This window comes from Argiope bruennichi, chromosome 8 (genome assembly GCF_947563725.1).
Source record: "Argiope bruennichi chromosome 8, qqArgBrue1.1, whole genome shotgun sequence".
Lineage (NCBI taxonomy): Eukaryota > Metazoa > Arthropoda > Arachnida > Araneae > Araneidae > Argiope > Argiope bruennichi.
In genome coordinates, this window is record NC_079158.1 from 59,277,238 (window position 1) to 59,304,636 (window position 27,399).

At 31.9% G+C, this 27,399-nt stretch overlaps 1 protein-coding gene across 2 annotated transcripts in view; it reads left to right on the forward strand.

The window, feature by feature from the left end:
• Positions 1-27,193, forward strand: part of LOC129981048 (vesicular glutamate transporter 1-like) — a 475,319-nt gene extending 448,126 nt beyond the window's left edge. For both annotated transcript variants that reach the window (XM_056091661.1, XM_056091662.1), the window contains exons 8-13: positions 10,700-10,836; positions 12,111-12,260; positions 14,909-15,041; positions 17,401-17,511; positions 21,164-21,291; positions 26,122-27,193. In XM_056091661.1, coding sequence (XP_055947636.1) covers positions 10,700-10,836; positions 12,111-12,260; positions 14,909-15,041; positions 17,401-17,511; positions 21,164-21,291; positions 26,122-26,439 — 977 coding nt within the window. In that variant the 3' untranslated portion in view covers positions 26,440-27,193. The remainder of the gene's footprint in view (positions 1-10,699; positions 10,837-12,110; positions 12,261-14,908; positions 15,042-17,400; positions 17,512-21,163; positions 21,292-26,121) is intronic.
• The last annotated feature ends 206 nt before the right edge of the window (positions 27,194-27,399 follow it).

Here is a 27,399-nt window from a genome sequence, read left to right on the forward strand (position 1 = left end):
GCTAAAAAGTTTTGAGATGACTCTCGCTGGTTTATTATTGTTGTTTACTTAATCCTTTGCGGTCATTTGTCTATTATCAGCCACCAAAGCATTTTTACCGTTCCGGTCGTATGTCTTGTCTTCAGCTACCACAGCAAAGAAATATACTAAACTTATACGGTATTCGTCATATCTTAATCTCCATTTAGGATATATCAGTTGACACTTTCTATGAAAGAACAGAAAGAAACTTATTCACGAACCAATACGGTACTTCTGCTACTTCGTGACAATGAAACCTAATATTAATAGAGCCGCCTCTGACTCGCTATGAAATATCAAGGGTAGAATTATTGAAGCCAAACGAATTATTTTGGCGACACTTGTCATCGAAAACCAGGACTTCACAATGGATACTGTTTTGAAAGATACCACGAGAGGCGAATTTATAAATTATAATTTTTACAATAAAATATTGCATTAGAAAATTATTGTGTTTACAATATTGAAGTTTACAAAAAATTGAGAATGTGTAAATTGTGTTTTTCCTTCATAATCTTGCATACTACAGTGGTGAGCAAAACTTAAGCAACAATGTAAATTTTAAGCAGGTAGCCCTGAAATTGCAGAAAAGGGATTATTGCAATCAGTACAATAAACACGCAATTCAGTAGAAAGGTGATGCGTATGCAATTGTCAGGAATGTCGTGAGTGTACGCAAAACGCGTACAGTCGGGGCGCAACTCAAGACTATGAGAAAAGGAAGAACAGAGTCGCAATTAAAGACATGCTCTGCAAGTAGAAGTGAGTTCTTTCGTGAAAATTGGCTAGAAGAAATCACTTGGACGACTTCACACGTGGAAGAATGATTGTAAAGCTGGAGGAGGGGCGCAGTTTGATCCGTAGCTGAAGAGTATGGAATCAACAAAAGTGTCGTTTCGCTCTTGGAAAGCCTTCCAAACCATAGATACAGTTGTTAGAAAGGTTGGTAGTGACCGCCCAAGGAAAACAACTGCAGTGAATGACTGATATATCGTCCTGCAGACGAAAAGAGCCCGATACCAATCAGCAAACGCCACTGCTCAGCAACTGTGTACCGCAACAGGGCAACAAATATCGCGGTTCACTGTGGGCAGACGCCTTCACTAAGATGGCCTATTCGCCCACCGTCCTGAACTCTCGCTGCATCCCTTTGAAAGTTGGCCATCGGTGGCACCGTTTAGAGTGGTGCAAGGAGCACAAAAACTGGACATTTCATCAATGGAGTCGTGTCCTCTTTAGGGATGAGAGCCACAAGTGATTCTCAACGCCAATTGATTTAGAGAGGGGTCGGGATACGGTTTCATCCGAGTAACACCGAAAAGAGACCGCTACGGTGGTAATTGCGGAGTCATTATGTTGAACAGGCGGAATGAGCTTCATGTTTTTGACAGAGGTTCTGTAACCAGAGATCGCTATTGTAAGGAGGTGATCCTTCTCCATGTGCGTCTGTTACGAGGTACTATTAGACCAAACTTTGTTTTTATGGATAACAATACATGAATACACCAGACTGCTGATGTTCAGCAGCTACTGGAAGCTGAAGATATCCCTCGAATGGAATGGCTAGCATTCTCTCCTGATTTAAATCCCGTAGAACATGTGGGGAATGCTTTGGGGAGACGCCTTGTGGCACGATTACATCCTCCGGGGAACACCCAACAACTGAAACAAATGATGATGGAGGAATGGGCACTCTTACCTCAAGAACTATTTGATAATCTGGGGCTGAGTGTGAAGAGACGGTGCGAAGCAACCATTGCAGTAAGGGGACGGCATATCCCATACTAAGGACCATCTGCTTGTTGTTCTTCCTCTTGGACAAGCAATCATGAGTAGCGATACTATGAATTCCATACAGCCTTTTGTTTTGTTTTGTTTTAGTTTGATTCCATAATACTATATGCATTGTAATCATTTTTGCACAACTATGCTTTCGTCATCGTTTAAGTACAAGATGCTGTTCTCTCACTTCTGAATTTTATATCTCTCAGATTATTACTCGTGGAGTTATGGGATGAAAAAAAAAGCACCTGTTGCTTAAGTTTTGCACACCAGTGTATGTATTACCGCTCGCTCAACGGAAATTAATTCCGACTAGCACGGCACCTATGTCCAAATTTAATATGACCGCAAAGGGTTAATTGACATTCAAAGAGACCTTTGTAAGACTTACATTTTGCGAATCCGACCCTGTATTCTATAACTAAAATATCTTTTTATATCTGATATATACTTAAAATTTATAAACGATTTACAGGATTCCTTGCATTTAAGGGCCCAGTTGATACAATCTAATTCATCTGATTAAAAATGAAAGGCATAAATAAAATACATTATGCTAAGTATTCTAATATCGAGAAGAATTGTATAGAATTTTAAGGTATTCAAATGATCAAAATTACGAGTCAACCAGCCTTGCAAATTTAGCACCGACTTTTCAAAATCGATTGCAAGGATATCGATATGCACCAGAAATTAGGCTTCTGGTTGAATCCGTTTCTATAACGCCGCCCAAAATCATTAGCATTTCGTTTCCACGGAGAAAGTTTGAATTCGCAAATTAAGCTTTCCGTCATAGTTTCTGATTTCCACTACGTTGCATAGCAAGCTTTCAGATGCTCGGCAAATTTTAATTTCAATAAATGCAGTGCTTATAGGTTATTTTAAAACCAAAACGAATAAAGCATTTCTGAACAGAACATAAAATGAATAACCGATGCATGCTTTTATTTATATTTTTGATTGATGATGCACTTTTCTAGAATAAAGAATATTTGGAATAAACTTTTGAAAAAATTTATTGAGATAATTTTTGGTTGTTTTATTTTTAATGATGAAAGCGATAAATAGTTGTTTGAAAAATATGGTGGAATTCCTAGAGAAAAATACTAATTAATCAAAAATACTTTCTGTATTCTGTTTCAAAATCTGTATTCCGCAAATTGCAACAAGCGAATTTCATATGTGTGTACGTGTAATGATATTTTAAAATCTGATTTAAGAATATAATTGATTTCCGAATTTTTATCTTAATGTAGCATATATTAACTTCGGGCCGCGATGGCCTGGTGTTAAGGTATTGGTTTCGGAACCAGAGGGTTTCAAGTTCAAGACTTGATTCCAACGGAAAACCGTCGTGTAAGCGGGTCTGGTGCATGTTAAATCCGTCGGGGCCAACCGTCCTCCCGCTGGTATGGTCTGAAAGTTTGGAGAGAGGGTGCCAGCTCAGGTGTCGTCCTCATCATCTGACCGCGGTTCAAAATACGAGATCTGTCCCATAATATCCCTAGTGTTGCTGTAAAACGGGACGTTAATATATCTAAACTAAACCCCTATTAACTTCAGTCTAAACGATTCTCTTGTACCCTGATCCAATTCAATTTTTTTTATATAATTAATTACTCAAATACTCTATAAAACTGTTGATTTATACATTTTCTCATACCCCAAGCAAAGAGATAAAAAATCCCTAATACTAACAACATGATTTCAGATACCTAAAATTCCCTGCCCTAAGTCGACATGTGTCAAAGAAATTCTTATCAAAATCTCATAGTAAAATCACTGAAGGGAAAATTTCTGTCTCTTTTGCTCTTCAGTAGCTTTGTATACTCACTCATTTTTTATCTTTGTTTTGTACAAATTATGCGTCCCGGGATGAAATAAATCGAAGTTAAAATTTCAAAAGTTTCTACTATTCGGCCACGTAACTGCTATAATATGTTTACATATATATTTTATTATATATATATATATATATATATATATATATATATATATATATATATAAAAGTTTGTTTTGAGATTTGGAACATAAAAGACAGAGTGATAAAACAAATCATGGTTTAAGTAATTCAGTTTTACAATCTTACTTTCAAATTAACAGAATAAAATCATGTTTGAATTCTGTTACAGTGATTGAATAATTGGAAATTCTCTATCATTTAATTATTTAGTGTGTTTTTTTCCTTACTTTAAAATGAGACGTTAATATAATTAAACCAAACTAAATTTTATGCAGCCTGCTGAAAAATTTGAAAAAATATTCATTTTCTGTGAAAATATTTGATAACTTTTTGGTATTTACTGTTGCAACGTAAATACTCTTTTCTTCATAATCTTCAGTAACACTGATCGCTTGATGGCAAGATTTCAGCACTGAGACACATGGCTGCAGATTCGAGACCAAGTTTCTCCAAAGATTTGCCTTGCATGCTTTCGAAATCCGTTAGAATCAAACATTCTTCCACTGATGTGTTAGGAAAATATGGAGAGATGTGCCGACATAAGGGTAGTCCTCTTCGTCTGATTAAAGTTAAATATTTTGAAATTCATCCACCAAATAATTCTATTGTAATTTTAAAACGGAAACCTAGAATAAACTAAATAAAAGTTTTATTATATTTTATCAAAATAAATTGAAATGTAGATGATGTATTCACAGTGCCTTCTATAATTATGGCTCACAGTTAATTTCTAAAACGTTAGATATAAGTATATATTTCCAGTTAAAAAAATGTTCTAACAAAAAAAAATTATTTCGCATTATTTGATTCAACATGTTTATTACTGAAAAATTGCACAATATAAATTTGTATACACTCCCTAATATTATTCTTTCATATTCCATAGAACAATCTTGACAAGATGACATTTTAAATGAAAAATAAAAAATTCCATTCTCTTTCACCTCTCAATATAACTGAATTATGAAGCTTTGCATTTCATTATTTTAAACTAATCAATAATCGCTTTAAAGAAACTTTACGTGTTTGTTGATCGGCGAATTTTTCTATTAACAGCCGTTGATTAGTTGTCTGAAATAATGAAATTTAAAACTTCATATTTCAGTCAATTTTGGTCGCAAAGCAGTCGAATTCTGTTTAAGATGCCTGGAAAACACTTTATTAAATATTATTAGGGAGACGGGTGGTTATATAAAAATGTAGACTTCCTCATTTTATCAGTTCATTGTCTCAAGCAATATATAATATAATTCTTTTTAACGCGTTAATCGCGCCCAAACACAAAATATTGTTTCGCCAACCAGGCCAAAGAAAACAAATGACTCCTACGATACATGCAAAATAATAACAATATTGAAACAATGACTATTAACAGAAATGTTTTTGGCAAAAGTTGTTAAAACTAATGTTTCCGGAAAGGAAGTGTATTTCTCGTGGTTTTCTAGACCAAAACGGTTAAGCGAGCCAATTCAAAATACGGTTGGTTCCTTTTCTTTCGCATTTGTATTCGGTTAACAGCACGGTAAAAGGCAAAATAATATAGTGCAAAATTGTTCAAACCACAAACTTTAGTTCAAATAAGATTATATATATGTGTGTGCAGTGATATCTTTTAATCCTAATTAAATCCAATTTAATCCAACAAATGCTAATTAATTTTCAAATTTTTATCTTAAATGAGCCCTTGTTAATTTCATTCTAAAATGTTCTCTTATTTCCTGATCCAATTTTCACTTTTTGTTTAAATCATTTTAAATGCACTCTAGAAAATTGATGACTTTTACATTCCCACACTCAAAGCGAAGGGATAAAATGCTTACAGCATTATTTTAAAGATACCTAAGATTTCCTGCCTAAATCAACACGGCAAAGAAATCCCTGTCAAAATCTCATTGTAAAATCACTGAAGGAACAAATTTCAGTCTCTTGTGTCGCGATGAAGATTGCCGCACCTCTTACCGCTTTTTCTTTGAACAAATTATGACTCCCATGGAGAAATAAACCGAAGCTAAAATTTCAAAGTTTCTTTTCAGCTCCGCATCTGCAAAATTATGATTAAAGAAGTGTGAGTAGTTAGAGAGTGGAAAGCAACATTTTCAGAAACTTATGAACAATATATAATCCGAAGAAGACGATGAATTCTAGAATTCCATTGCTGAAAACGAGCCCGAATCTAGCGATTTGTCGTGAAATATCCCAAGAGATAGCAATAAGCCTTTAATAATAATAACAATAAATAGAAGAAACGTGTCACAAACCAAAGATCATATTTTATTCAGTAGCAAAGTATTATGTGCCCCATCACTCCCTCTGGTTTATTCATAACTCAACAACGGTTCATGCTGATGTATACAAGCTACTAATATTATGCATTTATATGGCATAATACTAATAACGTTTATATACTGTTGTTGAGCTATGAATAAACCTGTGGCTGTGGTCTCTCCAAAACTTTCTCGTATACTCTCCAATAAACTTGTCATGCTAGGAACGTCTTGCGTGGTACTGGCGTAGTGTACAATAGTTACGAAATATTAACTTTTGGCAATAATTTGGTATTTTTACTGGATATTTCATGTCATCCTTGGCGAATTATTTGGCGATTAATCTCTGGCATGCAGTTAATAGTATCCTAAAATCGAATTTAGACATGTTTTTTTCAACCGATTGGAACAAAGATTTGGTACAAAACTGCAATTGTAGACACAAAATCCCGCACCAAATTTGATATATTTAAATCACTGAGTTTTCGAATGATCGCGTTTAAATGTTTCTGAACGTATAGACTGAGAGACAATTTACAATTAATTGAAGTTGGCTCAAAATTTGACAGATGTCCACATTATTGAATTTAAATCTGCGTACCTAATCTTATCTATCTATTCGTTTTGTTGTTATCGTTTTAACTTATATTCGGATAGACGAACTTTCTCTGAAGATATTTTACTCAAAATCTGATAGAATTCTGCAAATTTGGTATAAAGACCGTATACCAAATTTCACCCTCTAGCTCAAAGCGTTTTTTTTTTTAAACTATCTTTGTCACAGACAAGTAGATAGACAGATGGACAATTCCCTACAATATGTTTTTAGAACTCAGGATGGTCTAAAATATGGAGATTCATCAGAATATCGAGTTCGAATTATCTGAACGACGTACTTTGTACTTTCTCTATACAACGTATACGAAAAGCACAAAGGATTTCTAGCGAAACATGTTTGTTTCATACAACTCAAATTGCTGAGACACACTTGCTTCACGTGGATATTTACGTGTTAAATCATTTTTCCAATCAGAAATATATCTATATGTCTAACTGTTAGGTAATTAATTGTTGGACCACATTAGACCGGACGACTTGTATATTTACTTACTGTTCTCTCTTTTGAATTTAATTCATTCATCCTCATTGGCTTTCGGGCTGCGGTGGCCTGGTGGTAACGTCTCGGCTTCAGTACTGGAGGGTTTCAGATTCGAGACCCGATTCCTGATAAGAACTGGCATGTAAGTGGATCTAGAGCACGTTAAATCCGTCGGGGCCCTAATCGTCCCGCTGGTCTGGTGTGATAGTTTGGAGAGTGAGTTACCAGCTCAAGGGTCGTCCTCGTCATCTGACCGTGGTTCAAAATGACGAGGTCCGTCCCAAAATAGCCCTAGTGTATAGCTTTAAAATAGCTTTAAAACTGGACTTTAATATAACTACACTAAACATCATTCGTCTTCGATTCAAATGGCAGACAACCCCCTAAAAACACCTTTCACTCTCTCGCTTTTTGTTCGTGTAAATTCCAATCGTCGCTGTGCACTCCCCGAAGGCGAATAAAGTGTCCCGCAATAAATACAGCCATCTCGAGACTACTCGATAAGGCGGGAGAAGATTATACCCTTTCCTCCCCCGGGAAATCACAGCTAAGGCGGATCTATACAAAGGATTGAATTACAGAAAAACCCTTCCTCTGTACTTCCGTGTTCGTTTATTGATCTCAATACGGTCGTTTTTTTTTTTTTTTTTTTTTTTTTTGTCTCAGTTTCTTCTGCGTTTTTAGAAAATGGACGCGTTTAATATTTAATAGGTGAAACTGAGAGATAAAAATGGAACATCTTATTTTGTTTTCCGGAGATGTGGCTTATCATTTTAATGGATTTTGTCGATGTGTAAGGCGAGTGTTTGAAAATCTAGTATTTTATTTTTATTTTCAAAATCTTATTTGCAGCATTTTTTTTCTGTATGCTACAATCATTTGAAATGAAATATTACTGGTGATTCTTTTATTAAAGACGTTATGGAGTTTGGGTATTTTTAATCTCCATGTTAAATGTAGATGTTAGCCTCTTAAAATCTAGTTCGTAATGAAAAATAAACTTATTTTAAGAAAATTACGTCACCATCGTCTTAACTGTGACAAAATATTTATTTTAATCAATTGCCGAAAAACATTGGGCGTCTAAAAATACAAGCGAAGCTGGAGAAAGTAAAAATGTTCTATATTATAATCACAGATAAGCTAATGTTTAAATAGAAATAATAATACATTTAACTATGTAAAATTAGTAAAGTAAAGAGTTTTCTATTTTTTCCTGCCCGCGCTACAAGGTCATGAAAAACTTTTGGTGAATTTTTGTGATTTGCAGTTAGATAAATTTGAAACCAACGGAAATGGTCTCCCCGAAACTTTCTCACATGCTCTCTTATAAATGCAGTATGAATTCTCCTTTTGCATAAAATATAGACCTTGGATAAGGCCATGAGAATACTTCTCACAATTTTACTTTCACAATTCCACACATAAGAGTTTTGTGCTGCGTAGAAAAGGCATTTTGAACAATTTTATTTTTTTCGAACAAATGAAACAAAAACTGCATGGACATGTATAATTTTAACAACATTGTAATATAACAAATTTCATTTATCTGAGGCATTACATTTTTGAGTTACTGCGTTTACTACATTCATGAGAATGCACGGACCGATGGACGGACAACATTTTTACATATTTAACTCAAAACGTGACAAGAATCTACATATTAGATGCTAAAACTGCGTATAAAATCAACTCTTTACATTTCGTATCTATCGCTTCGCTTGTACTCGGACAGTCGAAGAGACAGATTTTCTTTGAAAGAATTTCATTCAAAATTTAATAGAAATCTAAAAATTTTGTTTTAAGGCCACATGTCAAATATCACGAGTCTAGATCAAAGTGTTTATGAGTAAAGATTTATACATTTGAAATCACTTCACGTGTCACTAAGCGTTTGAAATGAATATTTCAAATCATCGATCAACTGGCAATCGTACTGAAATTTAAAATGATAAATTGGCAATTTATCGTGGTAATAACTAATCTATTAACTGGGACTCTGCTGAATGTCTTTAAATAGTGTATATCCATCAAAAATACACAATTATGCAAAATTTCGAAACTCTAAAACATCATAAAATGAATCACAAATGGATTATAAAATTCCATCCTTACAAAAGTGAAATAAGTCAAGATAAATAAAAGTGTTTAAGAACCAGGATCATTTTCCATCCATAATATGGAAACTCCAGAACCAAGCTCACAGTGATGCTTGCTCTTTTCATTATCTCAATATAATAAGATTCTTACTTAATTGAAAAGAAAAATCGTTAGTACATTTTTAAACAGCTTATTGTGGGAATAAAATTATTTATTATTTAGGAAAAATAATTTTAATTAAATAACATTTAAATAAATTAAGATTTATATATTTAATAATAAACCACTATTTATTCTCAAAATTTGAATTGCAATTGTTTCCGCTCTTAATCATATAAAGCTTCTCTACTAATAATAAAAATGAATGTGAATATATATGTGTATGTGTGACAATCCGTATTTTGGCGCACAACAGGTGAGATCATTGACCAAGAGCGCCAAATTTGATTCATATCTATTTTAAAGGGTGGGAATGCGCACCTTGCAGCGATTTTTTTAAATATTTTAAATAGAATGTTAATTAATCTAAAGTTAAGCCAAAATATGAGGTATAATCGAGGTTACTTCTGAAAATATTACAGCACATAAATGATTTTTACATCATTTTAAAAATCAAAAAAAAAAAAAAAATCTTTTCAATTATACTATTTTTTGTCATATACTTCTTTTTCTATTTTTAATTAATATTAAGAAATATTTTATAACAATATATTTCATAATTGAAGTGAAACTCAATTCGTTTACTTAACGATATTTCTAATTCAAACATTTCATCCTACTTTTTTTTTTATTGATGATCAAGATATGAAGATTCGGTTTATTTTTCCATATTGAATAGTTTCAGTATAAGGTATAATTTTAATAAAATTTCTTACATTTTGTTCTATTTTAAAATGAGAGCTTCAAAATCAAGCAATGGCAAAAAGAAAATTTGCCCTTTTTTAATGCTACAGCTCTTTTCTTCAATTTTATTGACTGTATGATGATATAGAGAAAAAATAGGGAATTACACAGTACAAAAATCTAAGGCCTCTAAAATATTATGAGTAATATGTCTATCAAAATGTAAGGTTTCAAAACATTTTTCTCGGAAAGTCATTAACACACAGTTAAAGAAAATAATTTTTTAACAATCAGTAATTCCGGCGAGCCAAGGGCTGCTAGTCACATATAACTTAATAGAATGACTTTTGCTTTGATAAACAAACGTCCTCATAAGCAGGCGAATGAAAGATCATCGAATAAGTAAAGATTCTTGTCACTTTTAGGAATATAAACTTAATTTCAGGCCGAATTGCCACTATAGCCATGACCAATAATTTCTGTGTAAATGTCTCGACGATTATCATTCATATTACTCCGGATGATTTGGTATGGCGGGGGAACTGTTTACGCTTAGAATTTTAAATAACCGATCGGCATGGAATGCATATGAATCACCTTAACTTTGATATCTTTTATGTACACAGGAGCTTTCGGTATGATTTGGTACATCTTCTGGCTTTGGTTGACTTTCGAAAAGCCTTCTTGCCATCCAACCATTAGCCAGGCGGAGCTCATATACATAGAGAACAGCATCGGACCCGTTTCCAAAACCCTGCCAACGGTAAGTTTCATTTCCTATATCCCTTCATAATAAACACGATAAATGGTTTTTGTTATTGTTGCTTGTTTGTTGATTTCTTTGATTTTTTTATCATAAAAAGAATAGAAGATATATTAACCGATTCATCCCTAAACTTTTCCATACTCACAGAAACATTTGTGCTTTCGTGCGTAAAATATTTTCGTAATGCCATAATGCTAAGTAAGATTGAATGTCCATAACACCAAAGAACATAACATTTATGCAAATAGTTCCATTTCTTCTAGTACTTTTTCTATTTTCTCTTAATGTCATTTTTATATAGTTGATGGTACTTTTATTTCAAAATAGAGTGATATAAAATTACAGAAAATTTGTTTGCATGTGCAAAAAAATTCATATGCAAAATTGTTTTTGCAAATGCAAAAAAAAATATTCGGCAGCATTTGTGTAATTTGTTCTCTATCACAACCTTTAAGTTCTTTAGTTTGATATTTTGTATGAATCAAGAATTTGAATAGGAAGAAAGTCATGTGTTCCATTGATTTGGCAACTATACGATTAAGGATTTCGTTATTAGATGATTTTAGCGCGTTATTTTATTTTGTCAGTGCGTTGAAAGCAGCTAACCTCGGATTCTAAAAAATTCCGCGCTTTTGCGCATGCGTCATGATGCGTTTATTTAATCAAAATAGGGGTGATAAGAAAGATGTTTACATTTAGCAATAATAGGAACTCTGTTTATTTATGAATTTAAGATATGTATAAAAAACGGTAGCTCGTATATTGTCGGGGGGAAAATACTGATAAGTAAAAAGATAAAATATTAGCAATAAAATACTTTAGAACGATTTTTATTTACTGGAAGAGTCCTAAACATTAAATTATGATGAATAACTGGAAGATTTCCAATATATTAGAACAATATCATCATAGTTGTACTTGTTCATAAAATGAAATTAACATCTTAAAAGCAATAAATAATTATCAATCAAAATTCGTAAGGGAAAATAATAAAAGGAAAATCCTATTCTGAATTTAGATAAGGCTTCATGAAATTTAGATGGTAAATGATCTGTAAAAAATCTTATTTAAATTAATCAATCATCTCGTTACAGAAATATCTGAAAACAGAATTATGCATGTTGATTTTTGTCTTCAAAATCTAGATTTTTAAAATTCATCTAATAATTGCCGCTATCCTGTCTTCATAACCACAGTCAACATTCTATCATGTCGCCATCTGTTGTTGAGATCTGGAAATAAAATTATTTCCTTCTTTTTCTTCTGAATAGTTAAAGACAACTCCCTGGAAAGCAATGTTAACATCCATGCCCGTGTACGCCATAATCGTCGCAAACTTTTGCAGGAGTTGGACATTTTATCTGTTACTTTTATCGCAGCCAATGTTCTTTAAAGAAGTGCTGAATCTGGAAGTTGATCAAGTAAGTATACAACGAATCTCTTGACATCTTAAAATAAAAACTCTTCTACGATTGATGGAAATGGAATAAAGCATCGTTTATATTTAGTTTCATAACAATCTCAATTTCTTGGTAATTATTTTAACGATAAAGTAGTTCGTTTATATGGCGTAATTCTTCGCTTATACATCATTTCGCCCTTTTCTAAATCACGTATTTTAGAATCTGTCGCCACAGATATCACATAGGAGGAGCAATGGCATAGCGACCGGAAGCAAGGGAAATAATAAAGGGCATCTGTCTAATAAAAAATAATAATGCGTTTGTATCATTTTTACTTTCTCGTGTATAGTATAGAGAAAGTATAGTAATCGTCAAAAAATTCTAATTCGAGATTTTTTCAGACCTCCCTGAATTCGAAAAACTCATTTTTGTAAAATGTCCGTCTGTCTATGACAAAGATAAATAAATAAAAAAAAAGCTTTGAGCTAGACGGCTGTAATTTCGTATACAGCCTTTACACCAAGTTTGCTGATTTCTGTTAAATTTTTACTAAAATCTGTTCCAAGAGAGTTCGGCTGTATGAATGTAACTATAAAACGAAGAGAGCTACATAGATAAGATTCGGTACACAGATTTAAAATCTATAGTGTACATACCTATCAAATTTTGTGACAAATCTAACGACGTGTTGTTTGTTGGTCTGTATTTTCAGAAACATGTAAACGCGATAATTCAAAAATGTATTAACTTAAATGTATCAAATTTGGTATGCGATTTTGTGACTACAAGTGTAGTTTTGCATCAAATTTTTGCTTCAATCGATTGAGAGAAACGTGCCTAAAAGCCAAATTCGATTTTTGGATATTATTAACCGCATGCCACGGATTCATCGCCAAATAACTCGCCAATGTTCACGATACATTCAGTAAAAGTACTAAATTCTCGCCAAATGTTCATATTTCGTAACGATTGTATGTCAGTAGCATGCAAGACATTCCTGGCATGACAAGTTTATTAGAAAGTATGTGAGAAATTTTTGGGGAGACCACCTTGATGGTTCAGATAAAATATTATGAAGGGGTGAAAAAATAATGTACTAAACCACTATATATGTACTAAACCACTTGACGACAAAAAAATATTATGCCCCTAAAGCCTGTTTTTTTTTTTTTTTTTTCTCTACACTACAAAACAAGGAGTACGTGAACTATGATACTGATGTCATAACTTCAAACTATTGATATATTAATAGAAAGTAAACTGTCTGAAACAATTTAAGTGGTTGTGAAGAAGTTATTCCATCTTCCATGACAGAAGTATGGAATCCATTGAAAAACTTCTAATTTATTTTGAGTTTTAAATCTCTTGTACAAAAAAATAATAATAATAATTAATTTGATTTATAATGCTATAACTTAAAGACAGTCACAAGGTCAGATAAACGATTAAAATTTATTTTAATTGAATTCCTACTTGAATCATTTAAAATATGTAGTATTTTCTCTCAAGACATGCAATAAAGGTACGACTTTTCTTACTTTTATAATAAACGCTTAATTTTAATTACTCTTTTCAATATTATGTAATAATATATTAGTCTCATCTTGAAATTTTTTAAATTATCACTTTTCTTTATCACTCTCGATTGTTTGTCGTTTCAAATCAGATCCTTTGAAAGTTATATTAAAGTATAAGATTCACTATGCATTAATACAGCGAAACAAGAAAAATTATATTACATTATATAACACAATTCTTAAATTAAACCAGAAGTCGGGTCGAAGGATTTCAAATTCTCTAATATTTCAACAGGATATGTGTTTAACATATTCTACAAATCAAATAAACAAACAATTAAAAATCCCTAAGAAATCAGTTTTCAGATATTCTGATATGACAGTACGTGGTGTTAAAGTGGGAAAAAATGATGTCCATGTCATTCGACGCTAAATAGTTCGGAAGTCATTATATTTAAAATGGTAATTTCAATGTATTTTAAAATAAATAAAATTGTTCCAACAAAAAATAAAATTTTTGATGAAAAAAAAATGTTTTTCTTAAATTTTTAATTAGTATCAACTTAGTTAATTCACAGATTACAACAGTAATATTTGTAAACTATTTTGTTAATGGTTTTTTTGCTTTATCAATTAATTCATGCATCATTTTCGTTTGTTTCTATTTATAAATAATTTTTTATAAATTTTAAAATATCTCACTTGTTATTATTATTATTTTAATAGGAGTAATATAAATTTTCATTATTATTTCACATTTCATTACATGTTATACATAGTAACAAAAAATTTTTTACACTTCTGTATTTAGCGAAAAGAGGAGACTTTTCGAAATTTTTTCTAAAAAAAATCCCATTTTAATTATGCATGTTTTATTCCTAAGAAATATTAGGAACAGCCAGATGCTGATTCACAAACCAGACAATTGTATATTTTTGAACAACCTTTTATAACTAAGTTTTTAAAAAAATACTTTTAAAATATAAAAGCAATAAATGGAAAAAAATACATGTTATCAAAAGAAAATTCACAATAAATATGGAAATGTAGCCATTACGAAGTTCCTAATTATTCCACGCCAATAATAGCTTCATTCTTTCTTATTTTCTGACTATGCAATTATTCTTTTTTTTTTTTTTTTTTTTTTAGTCTGGCATTGTTGGTGCCTTACCCCATCTGTTGATGACTATTGTGGTTCCCATTGGTGGCTATCTTGCTGATTATCTCAGAAGGCGAGAATATTTAACAACAACAGGTGTCAGAAAGCTATTTAATTGTGGAGGTAGGTATTCGAAATCTTTCATCCAAATAGTAATGAAGGTTAATTTACCAATAAACTGCTTGTTCCCTGATAGACAGTAACTAAAGGACAAATCAAAAACTAAACTTGTGAGAAGAGAAGAATTAAGTTGTTGTAGAAATTAAATCAGACCATGAGAATAAGTACTCGAGTCCGAATCTAGTGCTATTCCAATTCTAATCATATTAACCCCTTAACCGGTTTGTCAGTACGTCTTGCGTGCATCCATTTATCTCATTTTCATACTTTTAAACTAAAAATAAGCTGTTCGTAATTGTTATAATGCTATCCAAAGTTACATAGAATAAATAAATATCTCAAGTGTTCTATATGAATTCTCAGTTGAATCAAAACAACAAAATAATCCCAAAATTTAAGACTTCGTCTAATTTTATAGTAAAGAAAAATAAATCAATGAAGGAGTTAAAAAAAATGACAAACCAAATGTTATAACAAATGAGCTGAGATACGGTTCATTTACTTCGACTTGTAACGCGGATACGTGCAAACATCGGAGTATAATCCTTTAAGGAATAATTGCTATGCATAGGATAATACTATTGCATAAATTTTATCAGTGATACTCGTGGTTAAATAGTAGAACATCTAGGATTAGAATCCCAGCAACAATATACTCTAAGAACTGCCATTTAAATTCAAAATGTTATTTATTGTTTATTTCTGTTCTTGACAATTCTAGAACTTTTTTCAAAATTCTGGTAAGTATTCTAGAATTCCATAAAAGTTGAATCCCGCAAATTCTCTGTTATCATTTGTTATGAGTAGAGTTGTGCCGATTTTCAATTTATCGGAAAAAATCGATATTTTTGAAAAATTGATTTTTCGATGTCAGTTCTGAAAAATAATCTTAATCATGAATAATAGTTCATGATAAATCGCGATACAATAAATCGACATTCACAATGATGCTGTCATATTCTAAAATATAGAAGTATTTGTTTTAAGCATGTCATTTTGGAATAAACTGTTTTCTCTTCCCTAACTGATTGGTACCATTATGAAAAAATAATTGAGGTTATCAGAAAGTTGTAGGCTGTCCTTTGTTTCATCGCTAAATATTCATCTTCAGAAATAAAAGCAAAAAGGATTCATTCAGATTAAATTCACAATTTTATTCGCTCGCATTTTCACACTTAAGTAAACTCGCATAAAAAAAATCCGTTATACTTCCGCTTTCGACTAGCGGCTCACGATAAATTCGCGATACAATAAATCGATATTTACAATTCATTTATGTTTTCGATTTCATTTTGGTTACCGGTTAATGTTTATTTTTGTTGCTCTTCATACAGGATTTTTGTTAATATTTCTGTAAATACTGTCATATTTTAATATATAAATATACTTGTTTTAAACACAATGTTATAAATTGTATCATGCAGACATTGCTTTGGCATTGCACACTTTATTAAATGGTGTTGACAAAATTATTTTCTAACTTATTTTTATTCAATAGAAAACAAATATCTAATGATAGTAAAAAGAAAACTTGAATGATAGTAAAAAGAGATTACAAAATAATCATCAAGTTTTGAAATGACGTAATTTTTAAAATATTAACCTATTAACTGCCGCATTGAATTTCGTACAATGTCATTTATAAGGGGCCGCCAGTCTCCAGTGACACACACACACACACACACACACACACACACACACACACACACACACACACACACACACACACACACACACACACACACAGCAATCAAGGTGTTAAACTTTCCAATGCAAGAAGGGAAGAAAATTGTATATTTAGATTTTTCTGCCTTCAATTTTTCTCGCGAGAGGCTAGTTGAACGCAATCGCATTAAACATTACAACAAAAGAATAAGTTTATTTAGTAAGAACCAGTGGATTGGTCAGTTTGATGACAACATTTTAGTTGGCTACGAATATCTCCTGATTTTACAGTTTGCGATTTCTTCCATTCAGGTTACATTAGAGCTCAATATATGTAGATATGTATATGCTAACTACATTTCAAGAGTTTCAATACCATATTACAAACAATATTATGAACATAAACAATGACATACTCCAATATCTGTGGGATAAATTGGACCACCGTATAAAGACACAAGAGATAAACGAAAGGCAGACATATAGAACTTTTTTAACTATTCGAAGGGAGAAAAAACTTTTAACATATTTTAAGATCATAATTAATTACCATAATTGCAATAAAATTTTGAAATATATAGAAATTAAAACCTGAATGATTATTTTGTAATCGTCTGAAGTATAGTTGATGTACAGTTGTTTTCTTTAAGGCAGTTACAGAATCCATCAAATGAATATTTATTTTGATCATCCATAGGTTTCGGAATGGAGGCTGTGTTTCTGTTAGTCGTTGCATATGCCCGAAATCACATTGCTGTGCTCTTCGCACTCATTCTAGCGGTTGGCTTCAGTGGATTCGCAATCTCAGGTAATTACTTTCATTTATAGCGCAATTTCAAATAATCCGCTTTTTTTTTTCAATTTTGAACTTTTTTTAAATTTAATATTAATAAGCAACAAAAGAATGCTGTTACTGATAACGACGGTGAGTACATGGGAAGAGAAATACAATATGCTGGATAGCGGATGACGATGCTTTATTCCATAAGAAAACACTAAATAACCATAAAGACCACATTTGAAATAATCAGCAACATACCTACAAACAGCAAATTGTTTGTAAAAAAAACAGCATAAAAAGCGCTCAGAATGCAGAATGTTTTAGCCAATTTCCTTTATTTTTATAACTTTCTTATTTTGCCGCTAACCTGTCTCAATAAATTGACATAATCACTTTACTATTGGACAGTTAATTCCTTGACTATACGAGATACAATTTTGAATTTAAAGGCTTAAAAGAACTTTACCGCCTTTTATATATTCCTTTTTTAAAGTACAAACAACACTGTGGAGCGAAAATTCAGTAGATTGACTCTTTTTAGCTCAATTCTTTGGTATTAGAGCATTAATTGGCTTCCCTTGGGGGTGATCAGACTGAAGGAGAGCAGTACACACTTAGAAATAATGGCATTGGTGCCAAGCAGATATATGTTTTCTAACAGAACATGGAATTTTCTAGAAGGATCGTCAAAACTCGGCTCCTAATATAAACATATCTATAATTCTATTTTCTGAAGCCTCCATCTTTGTCGATAAATGATCGTCACTAACTTCCATCCAGAATAAATATAAGTAGCTTTCTTTCTTATCATGAGACTAACTAAGCGCGAAATAATATCACAGACTTGTAACAATATTTATCATTTTCATTTGGCAAGCATTTATCCTGTAACAGAATCAAAGCATCCAATCAGATACTGTCGTCGAAGGCTAAAAGTGTTGTTCGTCCCAAAATAGACGCCATGTAGCTTCAAAATGGAATATTAATCACACATAACAAATTAGGGAACAGGAAAAACTAACTGAATGTGTGATTACAAAATGCGAAGGAAATCACCAAAGTGCGCCAACTGCAAATATTTGCATTTGGAAATTATAAAAGGACGATTGATATAATGAGTCTGCTTATTTCGTGGTGAGAATTTGAGCTTTAAAATAGGCAGATTAAATTATTCTCGAAACGAAACTGTACTATTTAAAATCCGGCTGAATCCGATTATACTCGTATTGATTCTCGTAGCCATTTTCAGTCGTAACTGTTACCGCTTCAAAAATCAATGTTAATGCTGACTATTTGAGCTTGAAAGATTAATTTATTAAAAATTTTCTCTCAAACAGTAAAGCTTTAAAAATGCGTCGAAATGTGTACACATTCCATTTTACTTCAGAAAAAGAAACAGAAGATTTGAAATAGATATGTCATAGATTGTCAGTAAAAAGTTAAATAAATGAATATTTTTATTCTAGAAGCATTCTAATCTGAAAATAATTCACAATTTTGCCGAATTTATATCTTTATCTTATTCTCTTACGACAAATTTTGAGAGATAAAATCTGATAATCGTCGAAATATTCCAATTCTATTTTGATAATCTTCTTCAGTCAAAACCCGCAATTTTTAAAATTGTTTATCTGTTGGTTAATGATGCTCTGAAACGCACCAAATTAGAATAATGAAGCTTAGAATACTGTCTTAACACAAAAAGTCCATATTTTTTTTATTGCATTTTGAATAAAATATTCAACGGGAAGTTTGTCTATTCATCTGCATACATGAGAAATCGATAACTCAAAAAACGCAACTAGCTAGACGAAAAAAATTGGTAATAGTTTCATCATTAAAATTCTAAATAGGTGTCAAAAAACACAGAAAAAGATTTCATAAAGTTATCTGTGAAATTGAAGAGAACATTTCAGATTAAAATTATAAAATCTCCATGACATAAAAAAGAGTTCGTTCTAAAATTGAAAAATGTATTCCCCGGTATTATCATACAATTTTTCCGAGTTGCACAGCGAAGAAAGTAAACAAAAAAACTGGAAAACTCACCTGTGTGTTGGAGGGAATGGGGGGAATACTGGAGAATACATTTTTCAATGTCAAGACGACGAACTCTTTTTCATGTCACAGTAAACTCATAATTCGAATAACTCCTTCGATTTTACAGAAAATTACATAAAACATCTTCCTGTGTTTTTAGTTTGGTGCAACATACATGATTGGACGTTTTGACCAATCTCCTTTATTTTTTTCAGATGTTTGCAACTTCCTTATTTTACCGCGAGAGGCGCTGTAACGTGTCTCAATAAATTCACATTATCACTTTATTATATGCACAGTTACTTCCTTAGCTATACGAGACGGCGTTTTGAATTTAAAGAATTTAAAAGAACTTTGCCGATCGCCTTGAATATATATTCCATTTAAAGTACAAGCAATCCATAATGCAGTTTAAGAAATTGTGTTTCAATTTATATTTGCATCTTTCAGCAAATAAAGATTTTTTTTAAAATATATATATATATATATCTTTTTTTTTAAAGCGTTCATTTAAAATCATCTCTCAATAATGCCTTATAGTTTCTCCAACTACAATTATCGCCGCGTCCTGGCATAGGGGTAGCGTATCTTTCCCGTGATCTGGGCGTCCCGTGTTCGAATCCCGGTTCGGGTATGGCTGTTCTCTTCCTTGCGTTCTCTCTGTGAGGTGTGTGAATGCGCCCCCCTGTAAAAAGGGGTTGTGCAAGCGAATGTTTCAAGCGCAAGTTTCATCTTCATATGAGCTAGAAAGACTTCTGCCCTCGGGTGCTCAGGGGTCTTTACCCTCAGAAGCTACTGCACCCCTTACCGTGGTAACGCGGACACGACATCATCATCACTACAATTATCGTTTGATTTAATTTAAAATGTATTAAAGTGAGAGATATTCAGAAGGCTTGAAAACTTAGATCTGATATTTTAAATAATTTAATTGGAGGTGGACGACGCACACATTTAAGATGGGTAGAGTATTGAAAAGCAGAAGAGGTAATGACAGGTGTTTCTATTTATATCAAAATAAGTCCTCGTATTTCATAAACACGTCTTTACAAAAATATCATTGGCCGTCGACTTTATTCCCGTCTGGCGAGAGCAGTGGCTAAATGTGATGTCAATAGATGTGTCTCATCAGCAACAGAGATGAGATTAGTGTATGTGCTGCCAGCTGGTGACCCAATCATGAATTATATTGCACTTTTTATATCTGGTGCCATCTAGTAGAGAATTCGAAAAAAAAAAAAAAAAAAAAAAAAACTTACTGAATTCTAAAATATTTATTATAACAAATAACAACTAATAATTAAAGACTGGAAAAAGAAAGATAATAATAAAAAATTTTAAAGCGCAATTTTATTTTGTTAAAAATATTTATCAAAAATCCAGCGATCAAAAGAAAATTATAAAGGCAAGGAACGTTGAAAATAATACTATGTAGAAATTAAAAATACAATGGATATCAAAAAATTCTATGAGTTCATTAAAAATTAAAATACCAATTTGCTTTACGTATTTGTAATTTTGTTTCTGTTTTTGATACATTTTTTTTTTCCTTTCATTAATTTATAAAAACGGGTTTTTAAAAATCTTTATTATTTTCTGATCTTTTTTATGCTAATCCCTGCACATATATTTCTTTCAGGTTTCAATGTCAATCACTTAGACATTGCTCCGCGATATGCAAGCATTCTAATGGGAATGTCCAATGGATTCGGCACACTGGCTGGCATGATTTGTCCTATTGTAGAGGAAAATCTAACTAATGCAGGGGTAAGTACGGAAAGTGATTATTTCCTCTTAAGAACATCGTTCTCTAACAGGTGCCATAAGTTCGTAAACGGACTTTTTATAAGTAGAATTGTTAAACAAACAGTCAAAAATTGAATTTCATCTCTAACCCATCAAATAATTGCCAAGCCCGGGGTGGTGGCAGTGACTTGGGCATCTATCCGAGTTCTCTGTAAAACTGTCTTCTTTACCATGGAAATAACTACGCTGTGAAACAATACTATAGCAGCACATAGCGGCAACGCATCAACAAATAATTATGCAGACGAAAATTAATAACTTAAAACATATATTTGTTCTTTATTGGCATATATAATTATAAAGACCCTGGAAGAGTCCGATTTGGAAAGCTTGCAAATTACAGCAGGTCCAACAGCTTAGCTTTACTATAAATCCAACTAGAATGGCAATGAAGCAAGAACAACTAAAATTGCCCCAAATTCCAATAGTTTTATTGTCTACTGCCATTCAGTTTCGAAGATATTTATAGGGGGGAGGGGAAGTTCAACATTTCAGATATATATTATTTCAAACGGGTATCTGACGATTATATCTGATATATTTACATCCATCATTTCAAATTCTTCTTAAGAAAATATTATCCCTCTTTTATTATCTATAGAAAACCTTTTATCTCATGCATATAGTTTCCTTGGGACCCTGTATGATCAATCACTAATGACATAAAGATGCAACGACTGCAAAACTTTGAAATTGTAAGAATTTTCTTTTCAATAAAACATAAAATTTAGCCCAATAGCTGAATACAGTACTTGCATTATTTAAAATTTTCAGTTTTTTTTAACTAAACTATTATCTAGTTGAATCGTCATGAAAAATAGCAAAATTCGAAAATAAATTCATAACAGCAATTCAAAAATTTTATTGACTTAAGTTTTTGAGTAGGCTATCCAAAAAAAACACTAATTTTTTAACTAAATATGATACCGGATAAGGGGCGAAAGGGGACAGGAAGTTTTGAATTAGGTTTTTCGCACTTATATTAAAAAGTTGAAAGTTTTAATAAAAACAATACAATGAGATATAAGACGTAATGATAGTTTAATTAGATTATGAAAAAAAAATTTAAAAATGCTAATTTTGAAACATTGTTTTAAAATTTGATCGAAATTTTTGGGATTTCATTTTACGTATTATATAGAAAGGAATAAATAATTTTAAAAATATGTCAATATCTGCCTCATTTTTTAAAATTAGACTTTGCTGAGTCGTCGAATGTCTATAAATACTTTTAAATCAGTGAAAATTCGAGCATCGAAATTAATAGCATTGTTCTTTGATTTAAAATAATAATAGACGATTTTTTTTAAAAATTGGGGAAAATTTTATTTTATGTTAACATTAATAAAATTTGTTTTGGTTCAATTATCAAGACCAAATTCATTTTCAGAAATCCGTTTCGTTAGCGAATCTTACTGTTAGATTTCAACGATTGAATCTCGAAAAACATTTAAGACTTTTTTTTACATCCTTGAATTCTGACTGATAACCAGCGGCAGTGACTCCCTCCCCCCAAAACGTTCTCTCCTATTCTCTAATTAAAGGGTCATATCACTCCCCTACCCCCTACCCCCCACAAGATTGTCGACTCTGGGCGAAAAACAGTTACGAAATAAAGATTAATCTTTCGTGAATCTAGCAATTTTATTAAATCCAAGGTACATGCGTTGGCGGGTGTTTTTTTTTTTTTTTTGTCGATTAATTCTTATTATGCGTTGAATACAGAAGTACTGGGGGGGGGGGCTGTATTCTGGATTTTTTTTTTTTCTTTCTTTTTTCTGGGTGATTGAAACCAAAATTTGGCATCCAACGACAATTGTAGTCACGAGATCACACACTACATTTCATTTATTTAAGCGTTCATAAGTTTCCGCGTTTACATGCATGCATGCCGAAGTACAAACCAACAGATAGTCTACATTTTAAATGCTAAATCTGAACACCAAATTTTATCTACCTAGCTTATCACGTTATATTACATTCTGATACAGTCGGACAAACAGATATTTACTTAAGGGATTTCGTTCAAAATTTGTAAAAAATCAGTAAGTGTGCTGTAAACTCTATATACCAAATTCCATCCGACTAGATCAAAGCGTTTTTGAGTCATTTTCAGGCAGATATCATTTCAAAAACGAGTTTTCTGGACTTAGGGAAGTCTGAAATACGGAGACTCGTCATAAATCTTGATTCCAAATGTTTTGTAAATTACAATATTTTGTGCACTTTGTATAGGAGTAAGTAAAAAATTACCTATAAATATTTTTCAACGAGCCAGGTTTTGAAACAAAATCGATAATTTTTTTTCAAAAAGCAATACGGAAATGCGACATCCTTTTTTTTTTTTTTTTTTTTTTTAACAATTCTTTTTTTTATATAAGAAGTAAAAAAATGCTTAGCATTCTTGAACGAGCTTGGTTTTTGCAACAAAGCCGACTTTTTCAAAAAAGCAATACGGATAATGATGTAAATCCCCCCCCCCTTTTTTTTTCTATAAAACACTTTTTATGCGGAATTTCAAAATTTTCTCTCAAATTTAAATATATTAAAATTAGCACTTTTTAAACATTTTTCCCGATCTAATGAAACCATTACTACGTTTCATAGCTCATTATTTAGGCATTTTTAATGTCTTAATTAAATTTTAATTTTTCTTTTGAGATAATTATTTGATTATTTAAACACAAAAAAACTTCCACTGCCATCCTGTAACCGGTAACATATCCGGGTGCATATTTAGGGGTACGTTTTTTTTAGTCAACACAACTTTTTAAAAATAAAATTTATCTTATGTATTTTTCCAGGGGGGAAAAAATTCATTTCGGCTAGACTACCTCTAACATATGTCATCAATAAATATAGAATAATAAATACGATATCATTTTCGATAACTTCTTGGTTCAAATACGATATCTCACAATTTTAGGCTTTTAGACATTTGGATTTGGTAGATATCCCATGATTTGATTTTATTATAAATTGATAAAAAGATTTTAACTCCACGAATGGAGCGCAGCTTGGCCAAAAATGACTTTTGTGCCATAAAACACAAAAAATTCAAATCTAAATACGATATCATTTTCGATAAATAGTAAAAATTTTTCAATATATTATTGGTCAACTTTTTTCGAAATATTCTAATAAAGGTTCGTAGATTTCCAAGAGAAAGGGTTTCAATATATGCAGACTGCAGAATAAAAAGTTTCAATTCAATTATTCTTCTTCATATGCACAGATTTATCATTATTTTATATGGAATTCTATATTCTATTTGCTTTCAGTTAGATCAGCGTCCCCATTTGAAATGACGTAGGACTGTTCTAGGATAGTCTCAGTACATTCATAATGTTGAAACTAGAAAAATATATGAGCAAGCATTTCATCCTTTAAATGTTCATGTCGCACTAACATAGACATTATTACCTAGATTACAAAATAAAAAGCATCTTACATATGCTAAATGTAGAGAAAATCTTCGATAAAATTAGATTTTAAACTCGTCCTTTCGCGATACTGAGATCTTATCAACAAGTTATATCAACTACTCATAATTTATCGGAGAGTTGCGAATGTGACATGACTAATATTGCTCAATTGATATAAAATCAAATACAAATTTATGATTGCACATACACTTTAACTAAAAATTTTCCGTGAATGAGTTTCCCGTTTCGATTCCTAGCAGCATCGTGCCATAAACAAATCAATCGCAAAAGCCATTTGGTTCTTATTTCGGGAGACAACAATAAATTAGTATCTTTTCTCTTACATCAAAGATAAAAATTTTCCATTCAGTTCATTATCAATCCTTATATATATATATTTAACCAGATGCTTAAAAAGTTAGTAACCTTTGATTTTGATACAAAATGAAGATAGTGTTTTACATGCCGCTGTAAAAGGTCGATGACACAGCTATTCAGTGAAAAGAGTTTCGTGTTTAAATATTTCACATTACATTGAAATAAAATCATCCAACTTTTCAAAAATAAAAATTTAAAGCAATCGGAAATAGATTTTAAATGCTCACTAAGATATTTAAGAAGAAGGTTTAAATTTTGAAGGCTCCCATTGAGTTTCCCCAATTATTGGCCTAAGGTTATGAAAATGCTGTTTGTTTCTCAAATTGTAATACACAAAACTTCATAATTCTGTCTCTTCATAATCTTTGGATGCACAAAATAAAAACTTTTAAGTTGGCGTGTTAAGACAGTTCGCAGAATATGATTATTTAGGACTACAAAACTATATAAAATTTAGATTTCCTAATTATTGACTGAAACAAAATAAAATCTTACTATTCACGTTTTTTAAATCCTTTTAAAAGTAAAAATAAAAACTGAATTACATGATGAATAGGAGAAATTTTTATTGGATAAACTGTAAAAATTACTCTACAATGCGCATAAGACTTGTATGCCGAACGATTTTATTTCTGTACTCATATTTTTGAAAAAACATGCTTAATTTTAGCAACAACAAAAATTTGTATTAATTGAAGTTTAATCACGTAAACGTTAAATTAAAATTCAAATTTTAAGGCAGCTGAGACATACACAGTACCATGAACAGAACGGTATATATGACGGTCTTTAATATTATGAGTTATATGACTATTAAAATTTGAAGCTTAAAAATATTTAGCCGAAAAAGCTTAAAGTTACATAGAAAATTTCAGTGAGCATTCATTCTGGCAAACCAGCTGGTCAACAAATAATATAGAACATAAAAAAAGGCAATAAACTGGTCAATTGTATTAGCGGATTGCTAACAATACAACCTTTCTTTCAGACTCCTGATGAATGGCAAAGGGTTTTCCTCATTGCAAGTCTCATCCACTTCGCAGGAGTCATCTTTTACGGCCTATTCGCTTCTGGGGAGAAGCAGCCCTGGGCTGAACCTCCAGACGAAGACAATCCCGACGAAGGCCCCTCCTGGAATCCCTTGGAAAGCGTCTTCGCCAACGAGAACGGGGACGTAACAACCTCTTTGAGCGATGTCAAGCAGCCCTCCTATGGTGCAACAACGACAGTCGTAGACACACGCGAAGAACTGGCTCAACCTCCTGCGAGAGACACGTACATGCAAGGTGCCAGGGACCTCTACTAACAAAAAAAATAATAGCGTTAAAACTATTCTTAAATTTCTTTTTCTGGAAGAATGGGAAGAAAAAAAATAACGGAATTCCTTTTGTTGTTTTTCAGCTGGGGAAATAACTGAGAGAATGTCGGTTTATGTTCTCTTGTTTAACCACAAAAATAATATCTACGTTTGTTTTGGACCGGAGATGGATACCTTTGTTTGAGAAACTTATCTGTCTTCACTTTAGACGTGATGCGAAGAACGTATATGATTTATATATATATACATACATACATGGACTTGATCGAATTAATGGACTTCATCGTTATTCTTTTCGTTGAAGTCCATGATAGCAGATGGTCCACAAGAATTATGGTTTGCTAGACGTAAGATGAATATTACCTCACATGATTGATGGACAGTTGGCTGGATGACGTCTCTGGAAGAACTATTAGCTTGGGAATCCACAGGCAAAGGTTTTCTGCTGCAAGACGAAGAAAAGAGCTATAAGAAAATGTTTGCGAGAAAGGGTAGAAGTATTAGTATCTCTGTTTCGCATAGATGTGTGATCAAAAAGAGATTTTCTGTGATATGAAGAACTCGCGTCTCGTGTTCCATTACGATGCGTGTGTTCACTGCGGTTGCGTTAGGTAGAATATATCTGTTTTTAAAAAATTCGAATTAGATGAGTAATGATTCGAAAAGCAGAAAATTTCTCTTTGCCAATTTAATAAACCAGTGTCACAGTAATAGGGACGCACAAATATGGATGACCAAGACATTGAAAAAAGATTATGAAATTATAAAAATGCAAAAAAAAACATGGTTTAGAAAGTGAAAAATAAGATAATACATCAAATTTCGCATCAGTACAATAAATTTCTGTTCATTTTTTCTTATTATTAAGAAGGAAAAAAAAAGGCAAAATTATGCATCTGGTGGTTGAAATAAAGCCAGCTATACCATTTCTCCCTTTGATTTTCATTG